At 38.8% G+C, this 21,190-nt stretch overlaps 1 protein-coding gene across 2 annotated transcripts in view; it reads right to left on the reverse strand.

Moving 5' to 3' along the window:
- The window catches only part of LOC114660203 (gamma-aminobutyric acid receptor subunit beta-2), a 326,416-nt gene extending 317,624 nt beyond the window's left edge, over positions 1-8,792 (reverse strand). For both annotated transcript variants that reach the window (XM_028812740.2, XM_028812739.2), the window contains exons 1-3: positions 8,193-8,792; positions 7,985-8,076; positions 7,162-7,229 (exon numbers count right to left, since the gene is read on the reverse strand). In XM_028812740.2, coding sequence (XP_028668573.1) covers positions 7,162-7,229; positions 7,985-8,076; positions 8,193-8,275 — 243 coding nt within the window. In that variant the 5' untranslated portion in view covers positions 8,276-8,792. The remainder of the gene's footprint in view (positions 1-7,161; positions 7,230-7,984; positions 8,077-8,192) is intronic.
- Between the last annotated feature and the right edge of the window lie 12,398 nt (positions 8,793-21,190).

Raw genomic sequence — 21,190 nt, forward strand, 5'->3', positions numbered from 1 at the left:
GCCCAGTCTCTACTGCCATTTGCCACTCTTCTGCTTTAGCATCTTAGAAATGAACCGCTTAGCCCCCTGAATGTTAAGAATCTTGAATTTTCTTAACAGAATTACACAGAACTTTGAGAAGTTCACTTCATGTTGAGGTTGCTACAAATAATGTCTTCTTTGAGGAGTTCAACCTGACAGTGCTGTGTTTCAACTGAGCTTGTCACTATGTTCCTTGAGCAGTGCTAGTTCTTTCTGAAGCGCGTTATTTTATTTTATTTATATTATACATGTGCTTCATGCAGAATCGCCTCATAAGCCTTTTTTATACATTGGAAAGTCTTTATCAAACTGTCTTAATCCAGTTCAGATCTTCAGGATTTGGAACATATCCTGGTAATATCATGTTCAAGGAACAAATCAACACTCTCAATCATAATAGTCAATCACAGGGCACACAAACACCACCCACACTTACTCATATGGGACCATTTTACAGATATTAGATATCCTCACACACATCTTGGGATGTGAGATGAAATACAATGTTCTTGGAGAAATAAATACATTTACCAGAAAACCATGCAAACACCACACAACAGTACCTACAGTAATAAGATATATTAAATTCATAATATATTACTCAGAAAAAAAATGGAATTCTACAGAAGAAATTATTAATTCATAGTATCAAAGAATACATTAACAGGTTGACATACTGATAGCATAATAGAAGAGCTGACAGAATAGAAGAACATAATAGATGAAGCAGTAGTATGCACTGCTGCCAGGGTTTCATGTCTCACGTCTGGTTATTTTCTATGAGAAATTGGCACATTCTCCCCATGTCTGGGTGAAAACTCTAATTTTCCTTCTGCATCCTCAGAGACATGTAGGTTAGGTTAATCAATAATTCCAAATTGGCCCTAAGTGAATGTGAGTCTTAGGTGTGTGTAAGTGGATTCTGTGGTGTACGGGCACCCTGTCCAGGGAAAGTTCCTGGCTTGTGCCCGGTGCTGCCATTATGGACTCTGGCCTCTTGCGACGATCAACTGGATTGAGTGACTTTAAGAATGGTATGTAAAGTTGTGTTATTTTGATACAATAGAATCAGGGTCAGTATGGCTGTTACCAAAGATTTAAAGTATACAATATACATTTAGGTCGACCCGCTGGTGACACTATATAATAACTTTCATTAATAAGGTATTAACAAACATTATATAATGCTTTTCAAATTATTAGCTCATGTACATTTGTATAGTTGTAAACATTATTAAATGTTGGTGCACATAAATTGGTAATACTTCATAATAATTTTCATTAGTAAGTTGTTGACATACATTATATAATACTTCTTTTCATTTTCACAAGCCAGCTAGTCATTAGATGTACATCTGATCTTTTTGCAGTGTGCACTCTAAAGTTTACTTAATATAAATGTTCATAAGGGTCAATCAATTAAAATAATGAAAGTTATTATAAGTCGTTGCCAGCTCAATTAAGCAAGAATATCGGACCAAATCAGAGATTTCCAAAACACCATTTAGTACCCCTCTTGTCTTCCACTGTGTAAATAAATTTCTAATATCAGGGCATGGCCCCCTTTTTGGTACACAATTGCCTACTCACAAATGCACAACTTCACTTTACTCATTTCTAGATTGCACAGCTTTTTTCAGTCCTTAAATCTACACAGCATTATTACGTAGCCTCTTCAGTCTTCATAATTCTCATCATCTCAGACTAACTCCCTCAGTGCTCAACAGCAATCGACATCCACTCATTCCCAGCATCTGATCTCAGGTCACCTTCTTGTACTTCACTGATTTGTACAATTTTCATTAAGAAATCTTTTTTCCTGAGGTACAAAAGAAAAGTCCTTGCTTTTTTATTATGTATAATGTCATGGTTGTGTCATTTCCCCAGGGATCATAAGATGCGTGTTTCAATATTTGTTCAAGAAAAAGTATTTCGTATGTTGTAATGTCATGACCAGAAGTTTGTGCTTAGCTGTAGTTGCCATAACCATGCTTCCACTCAATGTCTTACATCCCATGAACATTTATTTTAACATTCTGTGGACCATATCAGGTTTTGATTGACAACAATATGAAGACTCCTAAAATTGAATGAGAGGTCTAAAATGTATCAAGCTGTCACTTTTCCTTGATTTCCTTGAGGATTTTAGGTCTAGCTTCATCATTTCTCCTTTTCCAAATTACAAGTCAATTGATCAGGTCCTGGATGCACAAAGGATCTCACTATGAGTAAAATATGAATTTGTCATAAAATGGAGGTTGATGCTCACTCATCTGTTCACTACAGTGACACCAATTAACTTATCTTAGGACTCTGAAAGATTACAAACACAATACATAAAATGTCCCAGCCCTGACACCCTAAATTGTATACAGTTAAACTTCAGAAAAAAGCTAGGGGTAACCCGTCTGAAAGAGATTTGTCAACCTTCTGCTTATAAATTCAGCACCATCAATCATTACAATACAAAGATGACAAAATGATGAAACACAAAAGTAACAAACATGGGTACGCTAAGGAGTTCTCTTAGAAAATCTAATCACTAAGGGAGGTCTGTCTGTTTGGAGTCCACGTAAAATCAGGGGTACCCTTAACAGACCTCACTGATGCATCTGTCCAAAGACAACACAGATATTGCAATAGTTTGCAGTCCATATACAGAATCATTTTTGATCACACACATTAGATTCTGAAGTTGGCAAGATAATAAGTAACTCATTCTTGAATGCCTGTCTTAATGCCTTAGCCCACCTCTAGGCGTTCATTTTGATGAAACTCAGGCACTGGACTTTAAAACAAAACATTTCTGTTTCAGTTCTTGCATTTATCTCATGATGATAGCCTCATCTAAACTTCTAGACTCCAATTATAAAAAATATTGCCCTCTATCTCTACACCATTACCATACCAAGGGGTTGTGTACAGTAATATATGAAAATATATAAAATACATTTCATTTCTTTTTACTGTAACCTCTCTGGGATCAGGTCACTGATAAGAGATCTATAGGATAATGAAGGTATGTCAGATCTCAGTTACTAAATAAGTGGCACAAGTCTGGTGAAGTCTTTAATGATGGTGTCGTGATAACAGTGTGGCACACTTAAGTTAAGGAGCACTTTCCTTCTTGTGAATTATCACTAAACAGACATGTGTAGCACATTCCCAGAGAGGTCACCAATTAGAAAGTTCCACAGTAGCCAAATCCAGCAGTTTAGATCAGGAGCCCTTTGCCCTGCATATCAATCACAGAGTATTTATAGGCCTAGTTGAGTCTTTAATAATAGACATCAATGACATCTAGCTGCAGTAGTCAGTTAAGGAGTGCGCTCTTCACAAAGTCAATTGGCATGTAAAGAAGTCTAGCAAATGTCTGTTCAGGTAACTAATAAGAGTGCTACACAACAGTTAGATACAACAGGTCACACAGAGAGCACTCTAGCCTTCAGGACAATTTTAAGTAGATGTGTGTACTGCAGGCCCAGTCAGGTCAATAATAACAGAGCTCCATGGCAACTAGGAACTATGGGCCAAGTAAGGGAGCATTCTCCCCGCCGGCCAATGACTAAATAGACTCATGTTGTAGAAGCCCAGTCAGGACGTTAATAAGAATGCTTCACGACAGCTAGGTGTAGCAGTTTAAGTACAGGGCAATTTCTCCTCTAGGCCACCCTGAATAGAGCCATTCTGCATAAGCCTGGTCAGATCACTAATTAGGACAACACCATAGAAAATGGGTGTACTGGATTAGGTAATGAGGCGCAGTTTTCTTTAGGACAAAATCTAATTATACAATGTGCTGTGCAGAGAAAAACAAAAGTTGAAGTTAAGTTCTGACCTTCTGCAATGTGAGAGATGCTGGTGTGTGGGTGGTTCTTCTTATAACCTTCTTATAACCTTTACATAAGGTCTCACACTTAGTCGTGTGTTTTATCGACTTGTGATAAGAAAACAATAAGGCAAAATGGTTTTGAAACAAAGATTGAAAGATAGGAAAGTAATAAAAGAAAACTGTATCCTTAAAATTTTTTCTTACTAATACCTTTTAGGAGCTAGAAGTATGAACATTACAGAAGGAAATGCAAAGGAGTTGTGCCATAATGCCTATTATCTTGTCACAAAAAACTTATTAGCTAATTTCATGGATTTAACAAATTAACGTAGCTTCTAATCACCTGCAAAATTTCATAAGAAACTTTGATTTCTATGGTTTCTAATCACCCCAACAATTCCATAGGAAACTTTGATTTCAATACCCTGAGTCCAGTTGGCAGATGAAGCCTGCTCTTTTCAAAGTCTACAAACACTGAGCTTCTCCATTTTCTTTTTCTGTAACGTCTTCAACTTGCATCCATCACACCAAAGTATTAACATTTTTTGCACTTTGTTGTTTATATGACATGTGCAAAAGTTCTACACATCTGGTGCAGTTCTGAATTTGTAATGGGGACTTCAATAAAGCAGCGGCCTAACATGGTGAACGTTTTCGCACATAAGACACACACAGAGCTTGTGTGGCCACTTGTATAAGACGCCTGAGGACAACTGTTTAAGTGAAGCCCAAACTCTTCTAGTTTTGTAAATGCAGTGTATAACTCACAGTTCTCTTCTTTATAAAAGTTTTCTTTGCTTACTGTTTTATTTGAAGGTTACATATTTTCAAAATAAAAAGCATGAGTTGTTTTGCCTTTGAGCAACAAAGTTTCATTTTATAAATGTTTAATTCAGTATTTATAAGAACAAAGTCATTCACTTTGAACCCCACTTAGTCTGGAACAAGGTTAAAATTGGGGGTGCTGGAGCCTACCCCAGACAGGGCACCAGCCGATGTCATAAGAATAAAGTGATTTTGAAAAGTAACAAATGGATGCAGTGGGAAGTAACCAGAAAAACCATCCCCTTTTAATGGAACATCCACACCCAAATTCAGAAAGCAATGCAAAAGAGAGCAGATGAGCTTACTGCAGTAAATATTAAAGCAGCACACATGAAATTATAAGAATTGCAACAAATATATTAACAGTTATATAAACAAACAATTAAACCGACAGGCTAAATTTACCTTTGACTGTGGAAATGTAAACAAAGACTTGGAACTGTTTGTAATTTAAGTACATTGGACTGCTCTCCAGTATGCCTGCATGTTTAATTGTTTGCTTATATAATTGTTAGCATATTTCTTCCATTCTCAGCATTTTATGTGTTCTATTTTAATATTTAGTAATAACCTCATCTTCCCTGTTTTGCTTTATTTTATCACATATAAATACCGAAAAGAGACCCATACACCAAGTTACAGGCTAAATCAGCATGAGGGATCCCAGCTAGAATCTTGAGAAAATGATGGAGCCAGCACCTGCTTCAAACCCTAATGAACAGAAATACACTTAGAATTTGCTAAAGTGCTGGACTTCATCTGAATTCAAACCTTCTGGATTATGGGGTGATAATTATGCAGTTTGATTCTAGTCAAACCTAATTTCTTTAAATTCTGACACAACAGTGCAAACCATAACCATATGTTCCAGACAGATCACAGTAAGCATGCATAAGCAAAAATGAAAGCAAGTTGAAAGACATAGGAAATGAACATTTCACCAATAGAATCATGTAAGTCACTGTGCAGGTGTTTAGCATTACTCCGTTATATGGATACCATTTTTTTCCAAGAGTTTTGTGGTATATTTCCAGAAAATAACATTTGTAGTTTCTGATTTATAGCAGATTAATTACTTATCATTTGTGGGGCATGATTATTTATTCAGTAAGGACATGTCTTGTCTCTAAAATGCCTATAATAACCTGTAAAGAGTGTTCGATTCCGTCAGTATGCACACAGAACTGTAGGTGTACTTCTCTCTAAACAGCACTAGGGGATGCCCTTGCATGAAGCATAATTTCTGTGTTTTTTTTCGGTAGCACAGCCGAAGTATTAGCTTAACTCGACTACGTCTGTCCATGTAACAGTTGAGAGGTGATGCTGGGAATAAATCAGCACGCCGGATATGGTCCGTGGCTCATAACCGAGATCAAATACCGAGGCACTTGTCTTCTATTCCACTTGAAATTAAACACCTGCAACATCATTCCTCTGGAATGCTTTCATTTTGTTTTTTCCCCTTGGATTAAGTAAGCAATAAAGGGATCTGGACTATCAAGACCCTACGGGAAAGCAACACGTCAGTGAACGTCCATCGTTTTAGGAGTTGAAAAATTAAGTGCGTGATACAGTGAGAGAGAAAGATGGACAGTGAGAGATCGCGCGTGTGTATGTGAGAGTGACAGTGTGGGCGTGTGAAAGAGAAAGTAGGCGTGCATATGTGCGCGTGTGAAAGCATGTATGCTATTTTGTGTCTGTAGGTGCGCGCGTGTGTTTGGAGAGGCTGATCGCGCGTGGGGCACATCTGCCCACATTTTCGCGAGTGGCATGCGGTAGCAGAATGAGAGACCCCACTGTGTGCGTGCATACTTGTCATCCATGGGGTACGCGTACGCGTGAATGAGACACAATGTTCGAGCGTAGTCCTGTGTCTGCGTGGAGGAAGGCACGTGTGTGTGGTAACATGCAGGAGGTGTGTGTTGTGCAAGTTGTCTTACATTACATCTCATTATCGGTCGCTCGTTTGAACGCTTTTTGAAGCGCTCGCCTTAAACTGGAGTAATATACAAAAAAGATTGATAGAGTGATCGAGTTCTGTTAGAGTCATATAGGTTTTTGTGAGAAGTAATCAGTCTTTTGTGTGCATATCTGTTTGATTTTTGAAGAGTTTTATAATGTGATGTCAGAATGTCAAAAAAGACAGCAAGAGTCAAATCGAAACCCTCGCATTTACTTCGAATGTAACTTGTCAAGCCTGGGACGGGACGCGCGCTTGTGTAGCTGCTGAGGTGACCAAAAACAAACGTGTGGAAGTGAGGCGAAAGCTTTACGTCCAATACAACATTTAAAAAAAAAATAAATAAATAAAAAAGCACAGATAAATCCATACTCAGGACAAACAGACTTGGGAAACGTGTGGCCGGATCACCCCTCCCGCCCTTGCCACCCCCCCACCCCCCCCTTTCTAACCATACAGAAAAAAGACCGACAGTTAGTGACACTCTTCCGGGAATCTTATGAAATGATAATTGGGTACTCACCATATTGACTTCAGAAACCATGTCTATACTGGCAATGTCTATGTTCATGCCAACAGCCACCGGGGGACCTGTAATCCAACAAAATTGTCTGGTATGTGATCTTTTCAATAACTCAGGTCTGACTTTAATTGGCACTGTTTAGTGTAAACTGCAGGGCATTTCATATTGTACATTTTTCTTAAAATTCACTCATTGGCAACCATGTGGTCCTCTCACACCCCGCACCCGCTGCAGCCTTCGCAGTTAAACTCGGGAATGCACCCCCTTTCCCTCAGCCCCAGGGTTTGGTGTAGCATGAAGTAGAGATCATGCGTGGTTTTCTATGGCCATTCAGTTGATATTTCATTTAGCTTTGAGACACGTCTTGACAATGTTTACATAATCGTACCCTTCCCTCCCCCCTCCAAATTTCACTGCATTTCTGTTAGAGTTCGAGAAAAAAAAATGTTCAATGACTTTATAAATTGTAACAGTGAGTGTAAAGTCATGCATATTCATCAATTTAGTATGCATTTTTTTTTTCTTTTTGCATGGTATATATTAAAAGTTACAATAAACAGCTCGGGTTCTCAACCTGCAAAGGCGCCTCTGACGGGCACTGCTTAAGAAATCGGGTCAAAATCCAATTAATTCTAAAGGAATGGAGCGAGGGCTTCCACCTTGCTCGTCTCCGAGGTGGCCCGAGTGCTGCCAGTGCATCCGGAAGGTATATGTGTATTTAACTTTGAAATCAACCCTGGCACACCATGCCATTCACAGCCCTCCAAGCAGACACGCGTTACAGAGCTACAAATGCAAACCCCCGTTAAATGTTATTAATTACCTCCAAAATCTGGCCTCAAGCGAATGTCATATCCTTTCAACAGTCTATCCACGGTTTCTTTAACCAGTGACATATTGCTAGGGTCATTGACACTAGAGAAAGGAGAAAAATACAATTCTTAGATGCAGAGGATTCTCTAGATAATATTGTATTATGCTGAAGTGTAGGCGATCATACAAACTAAGGAACATCCACCCTGATGACTTACCTTTGCGCACAGACAACCGCCACGATTAGGAGGAACGTCCAGACCCCAAAGTAGCTCCTTTTCCTGATTCTCAACATCGCCATAGTTTTGATATGATTTAGAATTTCAGTGAAGACAGAAGATAGCCAACTTATTGTGGCCAGTGCAGTAATTCCAATGTGGGGCGCATGCGCACAATCCGCCACAACATCAAGGAGCCGCGGCTGCTGATGCTGGCGGAGGAGCAATTTCCCTACCAGAGGAAAAAAATTAAAGGGAACCCGAAGACTAAATGAAGATTTTCAGTGGTGGCAAAAACACTCAGGCAAAAGGATGTCCGGCTGATTGCAGCTGTTGCGTTTTCTGAACATGAGGATTTCGAATGGTTTATATTTCTTGTAGGATCGTAGACAGTGTGGGATCGTCCTAGTGCTTGAATAACTGAATTTCTCCTGTGGAGGAGGGAGGGGGTGATGGGAGGGAAGAAGGGTCCGAATGATAGGGCTGCCTTTTTACTTTCCCTTGCTCACACCATCGAACACAAGGGGGGTAAAAGCGAGAACACAGAGACAGGACCTAGAATAGCAGATTCGTCTTTAAGTGCACATGCACACATAAAGCGCTCCAGCGTCTGCTAAGATACACGACTTTCCTTCCGTTGCCTACCCTAAGCATCGTGTAAAGCTAAATTTATACCGAAGCCGACTCGAAAATGTTCTGAACAGCTACGAGAGAAAGTGTGGTGTGGAGAGTGTCTGGATTTTAATCCGTGGGAAAGTCGCTATATGGAATGGAGCTTTAGCGTTTTCCAGGGTTAACACAGTATTAGTGTTAGGTAACAGTAACAACAAGAATAGCAGTAACAGTAGTCATAACGCAACCCAAAAATGAGAGATAATTGAAATGTGCCTTTAAAAATCGTTTTCGAATGGAAGCCATAAAAACGATATTGCGCATGAAAGCCAATGAATATTCAGAGTCCAAAAATTTCAAGTACTACAGTGGAGCACTGACAGAATATAAATCAGAACGAGTGAAATACTTCGCGGAGACATTTAAAGGTGCACATGACACGTATGCTTAATATGCATATGCCTTTTTGTTGTAAACAATATTTTAACGTTTATATTTTTATTGTTCCGAGACAGTTTCAGCTGACCTCCACTTACCCTACAGTTAAGATTTAAAGATCTGAGAAGTAACCTCGGGAATGACTATCATAAACTTGACCCGTTAAACTTAATGCTTCTTTCATGCTATATATTTTTTTCTTTTTGTGGATTGAAGGTTTACAGTGTATGGCACATACTATACAGTTAATGGTGCAAAGGTGGAAAAGATATATACATTTACCATAGTGACTAACAGTGATCATTTTTATCGTAAAGCAATACGTTATAACTTCACAAATCCATGCTTGAGGTTTTGCATTAAGTATATAAATAAATGGTGAATAATGTTGCCTCTCGTTAGGATATATATATATATATATATATATATATATATATATATATATATATATATATATATATATATATATAAACACTGCTATCACTCGACTACTTTAAAGTATGTGCTCATTACCATCTTTACCCTTTTTTATTAAGGCGAGTAAGGCAATCAAAGATCCGTGCTTCCCGAACTACAGCATTGTGCATTCAGTGAAGCTTCATTACAGATGCAGTGCACTCTTTTTTCTTGTCTATCACACTGCAAGGCATGTGAGCAGCGAGGTTTCATGAGACGCTGGTAAACGATTCACATCTGAGCTCAGCAAGCAGTCGCCAAACTGAAGCGCGCTCCCGTGAAAATAATTCTAATTGGTCACATTAGGACTGTAGGGTGTTGGTTAGACAGGAGCAACACTGCGGCACATGAACACACTCTACGCTTTCTATATGTAGATAACGCGGGTTAGAAATGTGTATGTCTATCTGTCTGTGTATCTACCGATTGATACACATTTTCTGTAGCTCGTTTTATTCATTGGGGCCATGAGAGAACAATGTATTTAAATCTTAACCAAAAGCACATTTGGGGTGGATCTAAAATTAGTATTAACCACCCTGTTATAGTGAACTGGACAAATTAATATGAAATGCTGAAAGAATAAAAAGTAAACTTCAGCAGACTGATTAAACCCGTGATGCAGGCTTGTCTGAGTTAACGGGGTGCGGTGTTAACTATTTTTCTTTTAAGATTGTATTTATTTGTTCTTTTTTTTTTTTTTGCAATTTGCAGACAGCTTGCATTCGGTTGTTTCAGTCACCATTGACAAAATTCAGGACAATGCTCTGTTACGCGTAACTCTTATTTGCTTTGCTCTGTTAAAATTACTTATTCTCACTTTTTTTCTCTCGCTCATTGTTGTTCGGGTTTTTTTTTTTTTTTTTTTTGTTCTTTTCTTTTTTTGTAATACACATTAAATGTTACAATATTCTGCTTGTAACTATTTTCTTACAATTTATACTTACAATTTACATTATTTTATTTTTGTTTTACTCTTGTAATAGAATTAGAACACATTGTCTTCAGTAATTCTTTTTTTTTCCCACTCGCACCGGTGAAAGAGCGACTAGCTGAACAAGCAGGTACGCCTTGCGGAGAATAGCAAAGTCCTCGGACAAAGCGCACCAGGGGTGATTGCAAATTACGTACGGGCAGTAACCGGTAATTTGGCAGGTCCCTGGAGCGGTGAGACTGCAGAGCTAACTAGTGCACCATGTATAATCAAGTCAACACGGACGGACTTCAAGATTAATCGGGTTATAGGTGAATGAGCAAAACAGGTCCAGCTCTGGAGTAGATGTGTGGGTAAAAAAAAAAAAAGTCTCAGAAATATGATACGGCGGTAAGGGCTATCATACTTTGCTGTGATACCAGAGTTATCCCTCCATTTTCCAGACAGGACTACTACTTTAATCGAGGGTCGTAGAGAGTTGGAGGGTGGGAGACAAAACCAGGGGCGGGTGAACTTGATTACCAATCAACAGTTATACTATACACGAATGCGGCCACGGTAAAATTATTTGGAATGCTGCTGTTGAACTAGCTCAGACAGTGGTGCCTCAAGATATTGATTTATTTATTTGTCCATCCTTTGAGCTTCCTGGGATATTATGTGCGTACGGCTGTTTGACATATGGTTCTTATAGCATCTGTTGCAACTGATTTTTTTAAAAAAAAAAAATCTAATTAACAATTATTGGGTGCATTGTGTAATGCACCGCACTGAATCGTGCATACTGCAGTAAACTGTCGTCCCTTTCGCCGTCCCCTGTCCGGCTACGTCCATTCTACAGCAGGGGTCACGGACTCACATACAAACGGCATAACGTCGTGGCAAACGTTAACTGCCAGCCTTTTACATGTGCCTCGCATTCTGTGGGTACAGATTCCAACACACCAATAACAGCACATCAAACATAGAAGAACTTATGTATATTAGACATTGTTTGTGCACTTTGGCAGATTAAAGTAGTCTTCTTACAATCCATCCATCACAATTCTCAGTTAAAACACACTAACATAAAACCACCAAAACAATGCATCGTCACACCATCAAAGTATATTTTTAATTACTGATTGTTTAGGCCAAAAATACAGCCTTATTTCATAAGGCGGTTGAGAGTTCAACACATTTTAAATCATTCAGTCAGTCAATCAAACTTATATCGCATGTAACATTTTGCACAGTGACTGCCTTCCAAATTTTCTACCACAAGAATTTTTAAGAATGCTGAATCTGATCAGTATCCTCTTTCCTCTCTCTTTCCTTCTGTCCTGAGTGCATTTCCCCTTTTTATAATAATATGCATTATACAAAACCACAAAAATCAGATGCATTTGCTTTAAATCATTCCAGTATTAGCTTTAAATTGGTCTATTCGACAGCATCACTTTATTTTTTCAAACTCAGCAGTCCTCAGATTAATATTCTGCATAAGAAATTTTAAGAATGCATTAATTGCTCCATCGCTGTGGCGCATTGGGTAGCGCTGCTGCCTCGCAGTTAGGAGACCCGGGTTTGCTTCCCGGGTCCTCCCTGCGTGGAGTTTGCATGTTCTCCCCATGTCTGCATGAGTTTCCTCCCACAGTCCAAAGACATGAATGTTAGGTGCATTGGCGATCCTAAATTGTTCCTAGTGTGTGCTTGGTGTGTGTATGTGTGGGTGTGTGCCCTGTGGTGGGCTGGCGCCCTGCCTGGGGTTTGTTTCCTGCCTTGCGCCCTGTGTTGGCTGGGATTGGCTCCAGTAGACCCCCGTGACCCTGTAGTTAGGATATAGCGGCTTGGATAATGGATGGATGGATGGATAGTTGCTCCATCAATCAAAATTTTAATTCCTACATAGTAATACTAGTTTTACTTTAGTATTATTAAATCTATGCAACTTCCATCCATCCATTTTCCAACCTGCTGAATCCAAACACAGGGTCACGGGGGTCTGCTGGAGCCAATCCCAGCCAACACAGGGCACAAGGCAGGAAACAATCCCGGGCAGGGTGCCAACCCACCGCAGGACACACACAAACACACCCACACACCAAGCACACACTAGGGCCAATTTAGAATCGCCAATCCACCTAACCTGCATGTCTTTGGACTGTGGGAGGAAACCGGAGGGCCCGGAGGAAACCCACGCAGACATGGGGAGAACATGCAAACTCCACGCAGGGAGGACCCAGGAAGAGAACCCAAGTCCCCAGGCCTCTCAACTGCGAGGCAGCAGCGCTACCCACTGCGCCACCGTGCCGCCTCTATGCAACTTTTTTTTTTAATTTACAAAATGATTATAGGGAATCTAAAAAAAAAAATTTAAAAAGCTTTGGGACAGAAATTAACCCTAAGAAAGAACACATCTCTGAATATCTAAAAATATTTGTCTAACTTTAGCAAGTTTATGTGAACACACTTTTTTTTTTCTGCCCAGTGATTAAAACAAAAGAGAGGAAGATGCTTATTCCTGTCAACAACAATGCAGAACTGCTTTCTGCTGCCCACTCATCCAGGCAAGAGCAGCTCTCATACGTGTCTAGGCATTATTTGATGTTCAACACATATGAATAAGAAACACCAGATCCACTGGGGCTGTGCGCACTCCTTCAGCCAGCTGCAGAACAGGTTTATAATACTGGAAACTATGGGGAAGGCAATGCTCAATCTAATAAATATATAGCAGATGCATTTTCCATTTATGAGGCTTATTTTTATAGACACTTCATCTTAAACTATGCAAGGTAACTTAATGATATCATTGGGATCAGAAATATAAATTTATTACTAAAATGTTTATATGTCTTAGGTATTGTAACTGTTTTACAATTAAAACATAGTGCCAATAAAAATATATTTTGACAATAAAATTTCAAAAATAAGCTCCAAAGAAAATGCTGCCACATCAATTATATCTTAATAAAGTACTATGGCTCATTTAACCTATCAAACAGTTTTGTTCATGCATGATCCACTCTTAATAACATACTTATTAGTCATATTTAAAATGTACCCTTGCAGTTTTATTGAGTGAAATTATTACTGTATTTTATCTTTATTCAGTCACAATTCCCAGGCAGTGCTGGAACCCAGGATTTCAGATCTCTGAGGTAGCAGCACTGGCAGCTGTGGCACTTTCACTTTAGCTGAATTAGTTCTTATACAGAACACAGGCACTTATAAGCCCATAATGCTGTACACCATTACAAATCCAGCCACCCCTTTTAAGAACCGCGTGTCCAGTTAAAGAGAACCACTGCTCATTCTAGCATAATTTCCAGATAAAAACTACTAGATTTGGCCCTAGTGTTTAGTTATATGCAATACAAATATCATTGTTTGAACCTCTGTGTTTATCTTTTTTTTCTCTTCGATTTGAAGTCATGGAGAAACTGAGTGTTTTCCAATAGCACTGAGTGCAGAGTAAGACACAACCCAGGGTGGGATGCCTATACATTCTAAAAAAACACAATGTAATATGTAGATCTATCTATCTATCTATCTATCTATCTATCTATCTATCTATCTATCTATCTATCTATCTATCTATCTATCTATCTATCTAATTATTAGCCATTATATAATAGATAGATAGATAGATAGATAGATAGATAGATAGATAGATAGATAGATAGATAGATAGATAGATAGATAGCATTAAATTGGTCCCCAATGTGACAAAGAATATGAAGTATTATCCTATCTCCGGAGCAATGTGCTCTGTTGACTGCACATTCCCATAAATTCCTTTTTGGACTTGTGTGCTGACTAGTGGCCAACATTTGTTGCCACTCCTGGGATTCCTTCCTGGGCCCCCTAGGCACCCACTGGCACTTATGCATGCCATTTTGCCCTACTCACAAATATATATTTTCAGAATATTTAAACACATACTACTTGTTTCATTTATCTAAATGCCAAGGAATTAATCCATACTAAAGAGTAAAAGTAAAATTGTTGTACAGATGCTAAACTTTGGTCCCTAGAGGTGTGAAGCAAAACATTTACTACTTCACCACTGTGCCACCACTAAAGTTCAGTGATTATTTTTTCACATTCTTTACCATATTTACCATGTACAGTACATATCTGTGTGGGATGTTCAATAGTGGAACAATGGTCATTTAAAAGGAGAATCTTTATATAGACAATATCTTTGCATCCTTTGAACAATTACATTCCAAATTCAACCTCCCAGCTACACATTTCTTTCACTATCTTCAAATTAGAAACTTTGTTAAACAGAACCTGCCTGATTTTCCTCATCTCGTACCCTCCACCATGCTGGAAAAAATACTGCTCAATTTCGAGGACTTAGACACCATTTCTGCAATATATAAAATTTTATTAGAGTCCCTTCCTTTCAAAGATCCAAGAGGACATTGGGAAAAAGATCTCTTAATTAATATATCAGAAAAGGAGTGGAAGGCAGCAATGCAGAGAATTCACTTGAGCTCCATATGCACAAAGCATAGAATTATTCAACTCAAAATTATATATCGAGCTCATCTGTCTCGCTTAAAACTGTCAAAAATATTTCCAGGGCAAAATTCCAACCTGCGAATGCTGCAACCAAGCTCCCGCCTCACTGGGTCACATGTTTTGGGCCTGCACCAAATTAACTTCATTTTGGACCAAAATGTTTAAGTGCCTTTCAGACAGCCTTAGTATCACAATCCCTCCTAACCCATTAACAGCTGTGTTCGGTGTTCTTCCAGACGGACTTGAATTGGAGAAGGACAAGCAAACGGTGATTGCATTCACTACACTTATGGCCCACAGACTTATTTTGTTAAATTGGAAGAATCCTAACTCTCCTCTGATAAGTCAGTGGGAAACCAATGTTTTATATTATTTGAAATTGGAAAAAATCAAATTCTCAGTTAGAGGATCTGTACAGAACCTTTTCAAAACCTGGCAGGATCTAATCAATATTATTTTAGAATAAGAAGAAGTAATTATTTCCGCATTTCTTTTTCTTCTCCATTTATCTTTATTTAGGTATGTTTACAAGCTTTAAGTATTACTCCTTTGGCTATGCTCTCCTTCTCAGGGGTGGGGTTTGATTTGTTTTTAATCCTATTTTTTGTAAAAATTGATCTATTTGTACGGAATGATTACAATAAAATTAATAAAATATTTAAAAAAAAGGAGAATCAAAGTCCTGCTATGTCATTGATCATAAGTAAAGTACGGAATACAGTACTACATGTAGTTTGGGCAAGATCAGGCACTTACCCAAAGTATGAAGCATTCATTTCAAATGTTTGCACCTCCACACAAATTCAGGCTCAGGGTTTTCTTTATTCATCTAGAAGCACCCACTGTCACTCATCACAAATGTTCTCCAACTCAATGCAAAAACATGCTATTTGTGGATCAATTTTCTAGAAGCTCCAAACCTCAGCCTGGCTGGCTCTGTGATGAATTTCCAAGAGCAATCCCCATAGGTACTTCAAAAAGTTAACTCCTTTGACCCTTAGTATAGCTCTCCTAGTCTGTGTTTGAGTTTGTGGCCTAATTAAGATTGTAAAGCCAATCAAAAAGAAAAGAACCATTCACAGCAAATGTAAAAAATCTGGGTGTAGGAAAACCAGAAATGACAGAAAACTGAAAATGTAGAGTCATGGATGGCAAGATCCTATCCTAGTGCTACCTTTAATCACATGACATTTGCCAGCCCTGTAAGGAAGTCCATCCATCCATTATCCAACCCGCTATATCGTAACTACAGGGTCACGGGGGTCTGCTGGAGCCAATCCCAGCCAACACAGGGCGCAAGGCAGGAAACAAACCCTGGGCAGGGCGCCAGCCCACCGCGGCTGTAAGGAAGTTCCTATTCTAAATACCTTGACACTCACACTTGGATGGGACCATTTAATGGTCTCTAATTATGCTAATACTCACTCACTTTTGAGTGTGTGTTTAGATCCTAGCTTTCATGATCATATAATAAAAAATAACTCCAGTAACACAAAATAAGTGAAGGAAATACTTGATTAAAAAAGTAAAAGGCAGAAGTTGGACTTCTTGGTTGAAAGGCAAGTACACTAACCATCACACCACTATCATAAGCTGCAGAATGCTGTTTCAATGTCAGTAGATCCTACTGTAGTATTTAATGGCACTCATAATCGTACTCAGCCTCCGACTGTCCCTTTGGGGGTGCAAAGCCAAAGGCTCTATGTAAAAAATGTGACTTCTAGCAAGAAGTATCTGTGCTCAAAATTTTAATACTGCACAGAAAACTATACATAGAACATACAAAAAACAAAGACACTGTATTTTATAGATAAATAGAGAATAATTTGAATTATTGTGTATAAGATCCTGTCCTGGTGCTGCCCTTTGTCACAGGACATAAGCCAGCCCTGTAAGGATGTTCCTGTTCTAAATACCATGACACTCACACTTGGATGGGACCATTTAATGGTCTTTAATTATGCAAACACACACTCACTTTTAGTGTATGGGAGGAAAACGTGAGTATCTAATGCAAACCCATGTAAATAAGGGTAGAATGTGCAAAGTGCACATTGAAAGTGACTGGGTGTGGAGTTCTATGCTACTCTGAAAAGTAAAAGCAAGAACTTAAACAATAAAAATGTACTGCTAATATTAGAAGTGGATGGCGTTATAACATTGTATGAAGTCGTAATTTATTTAAATGCATTGTACCAAGGCTTATCTCACATCAACAAATATTCTCTCTAGGTTTCAGCCAGTGAATAAGGGAGTATAAATGTACGGACTGCACAGGCGACAGCAGTTTTGAAAGAAAATTGAATCAGGATAAAAGAAAAAGTATAAACTTGCTGAGGTCAACTACCAGGCCAGGAGATTGAGAATCTATAACACAAATCAATGCGTAAACCAAAATTATAGTCAGGGGACTTAGCAAAAAAATTAAAAACCAGAATATACAAGAAAAGTGAGCCAAAACATGAAGCTGAAAGACGTGGTGAAACAGACAAAAAAGGATTTTGTAACCAGAGTTGAAAATGAATCACAAAAATAACACAAGAGTCTTTTTAGGTTGAATCCAAATAAACTTGGACAAACCAGGAAGTGCATGACGTTAATGGTTTATACCAGGACGGAAATGACATCACATGTTCTTATAAAGTATGGTTCTTTAATGACATTTTATGGTTCTTTTCTGGGTTGTGTGGTTCCTCGTAGAACTATTGCTTGACAAAGCACCATTTCATTGTGGGAATGGTTTGTTGCATATGCACTTGGTTATTTGTGTTTTGAAAAAGTTCCTAATAGGCAGGGAAAAAAAACTGTAATCTGAAATGTGTGGTAGGCAACCTAGCAGGACATTAACAGATTAGGAAAACCTGGACTTAGTCTGTGTCACTGTATGTATGCAGCAAGAGTCCTCCTAAAATCAGGACCCACTGATACTTTGCAAATTTGTTACCATCTAGTCATGGCTATTTACTGTATAAAGTCTGTTACAGATAAAAATAAAGGTTCTTTCTGGAACCTTCATGTGGGTGGATCTTTTGGAAACTAAAAACAGTTTTCCTATGGCATTGCTCTGAAGAACTGCTCTGGCAGCACACATCACACATGTCCAGCTGTCCTGCCTAACAACAGCAAGCAACCATCAAAATAACTAATTCAAAATGGTGCTGCAGAAAAAAGCTTCATCTGCAAGAATCAAGAAATAGGAAAGGGTAATTGCAAGATAATGGTGGCAAGGTGGCGATGAAGCAACTTTCCATGCTGTTATCCTGTAGTGTGTCTTCATGTGGAAAATATTCAGCATGTCACAATTTTAAAAAACATGCTACACCTCCACGCTGATGTGAATGAGAAGCGTGTATAGAATTCATTTCACTGGTGTGCATGCAATTGTCTAAAAATAAATAAATAATAACGAACACAAAGTGTGACAAGTCTTTCGGGAGCAATATTCCTTGTTTTCTAAACTAAAAAACCTTTAAAACATCCAAAAACTCTTTTTAGTGGTTATGTATTTTGCAATTGTGAAATCACAGACGAAACAAGTTTTAGTGTCAGTTTCATGAAACTGTATGTGAATGAAAACTTTGATGTTTCACTCATCACTACCTATGATCACTTCACCAAAAACTATTCATACCTGAAAAAAATGTGTTTTATATTTGTGTGTATTTCCTGCAAGCTCTTTTCAAATGAAATAATGACTTCCTTTTAGTAGCCACTCCTTGAACACACAGTGTTGGGAATTTCCAGTGGTCCTCTGTTGAACCCGACCATCCAGTTCAGCTAAATCTCTAAACTGACCAATATAACAAGTTTAAACTGCCAGAATAGACCATAGCTTCCATTATCATGTAATAAAAAATAACTCCAGTAACACTATGGCCCCCCAATGGGGGGGTGGAGGGGGGGGGGGGTGTGTTTGGGCCCAAACAAAATAAGTGAAGGAAATACTTGATTAAAATAAAATGGGCAGAAGTAGGACTTCTTGGTTGAAAGGCAAGTGCACTAACCATCACACCACCATCACAAGCTGTAGAATGCTGTTCCAAGGTCGATAGATCCTACTGTAGTATTTAATGCCACTCATAATCATACTCAGCCTCTGACTGCCCCTTTGGGGGTGGAAAGCCAAAGACTTTATGTCAAAAATGTGACTTCTGGCAAGAAGTACCTCTGCTCCAAATTTCAATTCTGCACAGAAGACATACATAAAACATAAAAAAACAAAGACACTGTATTTTACAGATAAATAGATAATAATTTTAATTATTGTGTGCCCAGAGTTTGTCAAGGGATGTGAAGCTGGTTAAAATAATTATTTATTAATTTTCTGTACCCACTTTGTTTGATTCAGGTTTGCAGGAGTCCGAGAACATACCTGGACAATCTATTAGCATTGCACACTATAGCACACACCTCAGTCACTTATACACGGTGTGAGGAGAAATGAGACAGTACAGGATAAAGTATTGGGGTCCTCAAAGAGATCCCATTTAATAGCAACAATGCAAATTAAAGTTACATTTAAAAAAAAGAGCTGAATGCCAAAATGTTCATTGATTGTCTCTGACCACTTTTGAGTGCTACAATGGGCAGTCTTTTGAATGTATGGTGTGAAAGAAACACAGACCAGACATCATGAAAAGGTCTGGGGCAGCCACCCGTATAATATCCATGGCTGCAAAAGGCTTTTTGAAAAGAACAAAGTTGTTCACAAGGCTGAGTCCAAAACAGAACTGATTCATTGGTGGTAAGATGGTGGCTTTAAAGGCCCGTATAGGAAGTGTAGTCATCAAAAGGGGTCGGAACCGGAAGTGACATCTTCTGTGCCAGAAGTGACATAATCTAAGGGCCTGGGACCGGAAGTGACGTCATCGAAGGGGCATGATCCGGAAGTGATGTCTTTGGAGGTGCCAGAACGTGGCAGGATTTCTCGTGAAAATGTCTGCAAGGAAGCTGAGAAAGACAGTTAGTGCACCCCACCGCCCCCTGGTCGGATGTGGTATTACCATTACTTAACCCCTTTAGCTGCCTCCTACTCACACGTGTGTGACAACGGCGACATCCAGTTGTGTGATTTCTTTTGTAACCATGCAACTGGAAGGAGCAGGGTTTCTGAGGGCAAACCAGAAACACTTAGGCTGGAAGAGGAAGAGAGGTTAGTAGCTCTTTCTCACTCCCATCTGTCCCCCTGTTTATCTCATGAGCTGATCCTTCCACACGTGAGATAGGAGTCAACTTAGAGGTACCAATCAACATTGCACATACATGTGAGATATGTGCAAGGAAAACCGAAGCAAGTGGTGGAAAAACCCACGCAAACACAGGAAGAATGCACAAACTCCATTCTGATGATGACTGGCTGTAGAATTTGAACCAACTCATGTAGCTGTAGTGCAGAAGTACTATCCACCATGTTGCCATAGTTAAAAAATACAGTATGCTATTTTAGTCAGTTAATGAAGGGCAATATAGCAAAACATAGCAAAACAAACAATTATCTCTCCACAGACCAAGAAGAATAAAATGCAATTTTCCACCAGTCTTTTACTCCATAAGAAATCTGAAGTGGCTTTTTGAAAAGGCTTCTCTTTTTCAGAGAATAAAACTCTTGAAAAGAGCTTGGAAAATAACTCAAGGCTTGCACAAAAACAGTCTTTATACCCTTCATGATTCTTTTGGAACAAGCATGGAAATCATCTCCATCTCAGCCTGTCTACCTCCTGCGCCAACTACTATTTATCTAATGTCATTTACTTAATGGAAGTTAGGGATGGAAGACAACACCTAACTGAAGTCTAATCTAACCATCCATTTGCAATAAAAACACCCTTTCTCTGTATTCAGTATTTTTCAGTCTGAGCCTCAGTTTCCATCTCTGTCTTTGTATCTATTGCATTTCATAGCCAGGTGGGGGTAGGGGTGCTAGAAAAATTAAACCATCTAAGTATATGATCTCAAACAAAGACATCAATATAGGTAGAATTATAGGTGAATGACTTGACAGCAACTCACTAACTGATAAACAGATGGCTGGTGGGGTCTGCCT

This window comes from Erpetoichthys calabaricus, chromosome 11 (genome assembly GCF_900747795.2).
Source record: "Erpetoichthys calabaricus chromosome 11, fErpCal1.3, whole genome shotgun sequence".
NCBI lineage: Eukaryota > Metazoa > Chordata > Cladistia > Polypteriformes > Polypteridae > Erpetoichthys > Erpetoichthys calabaricus.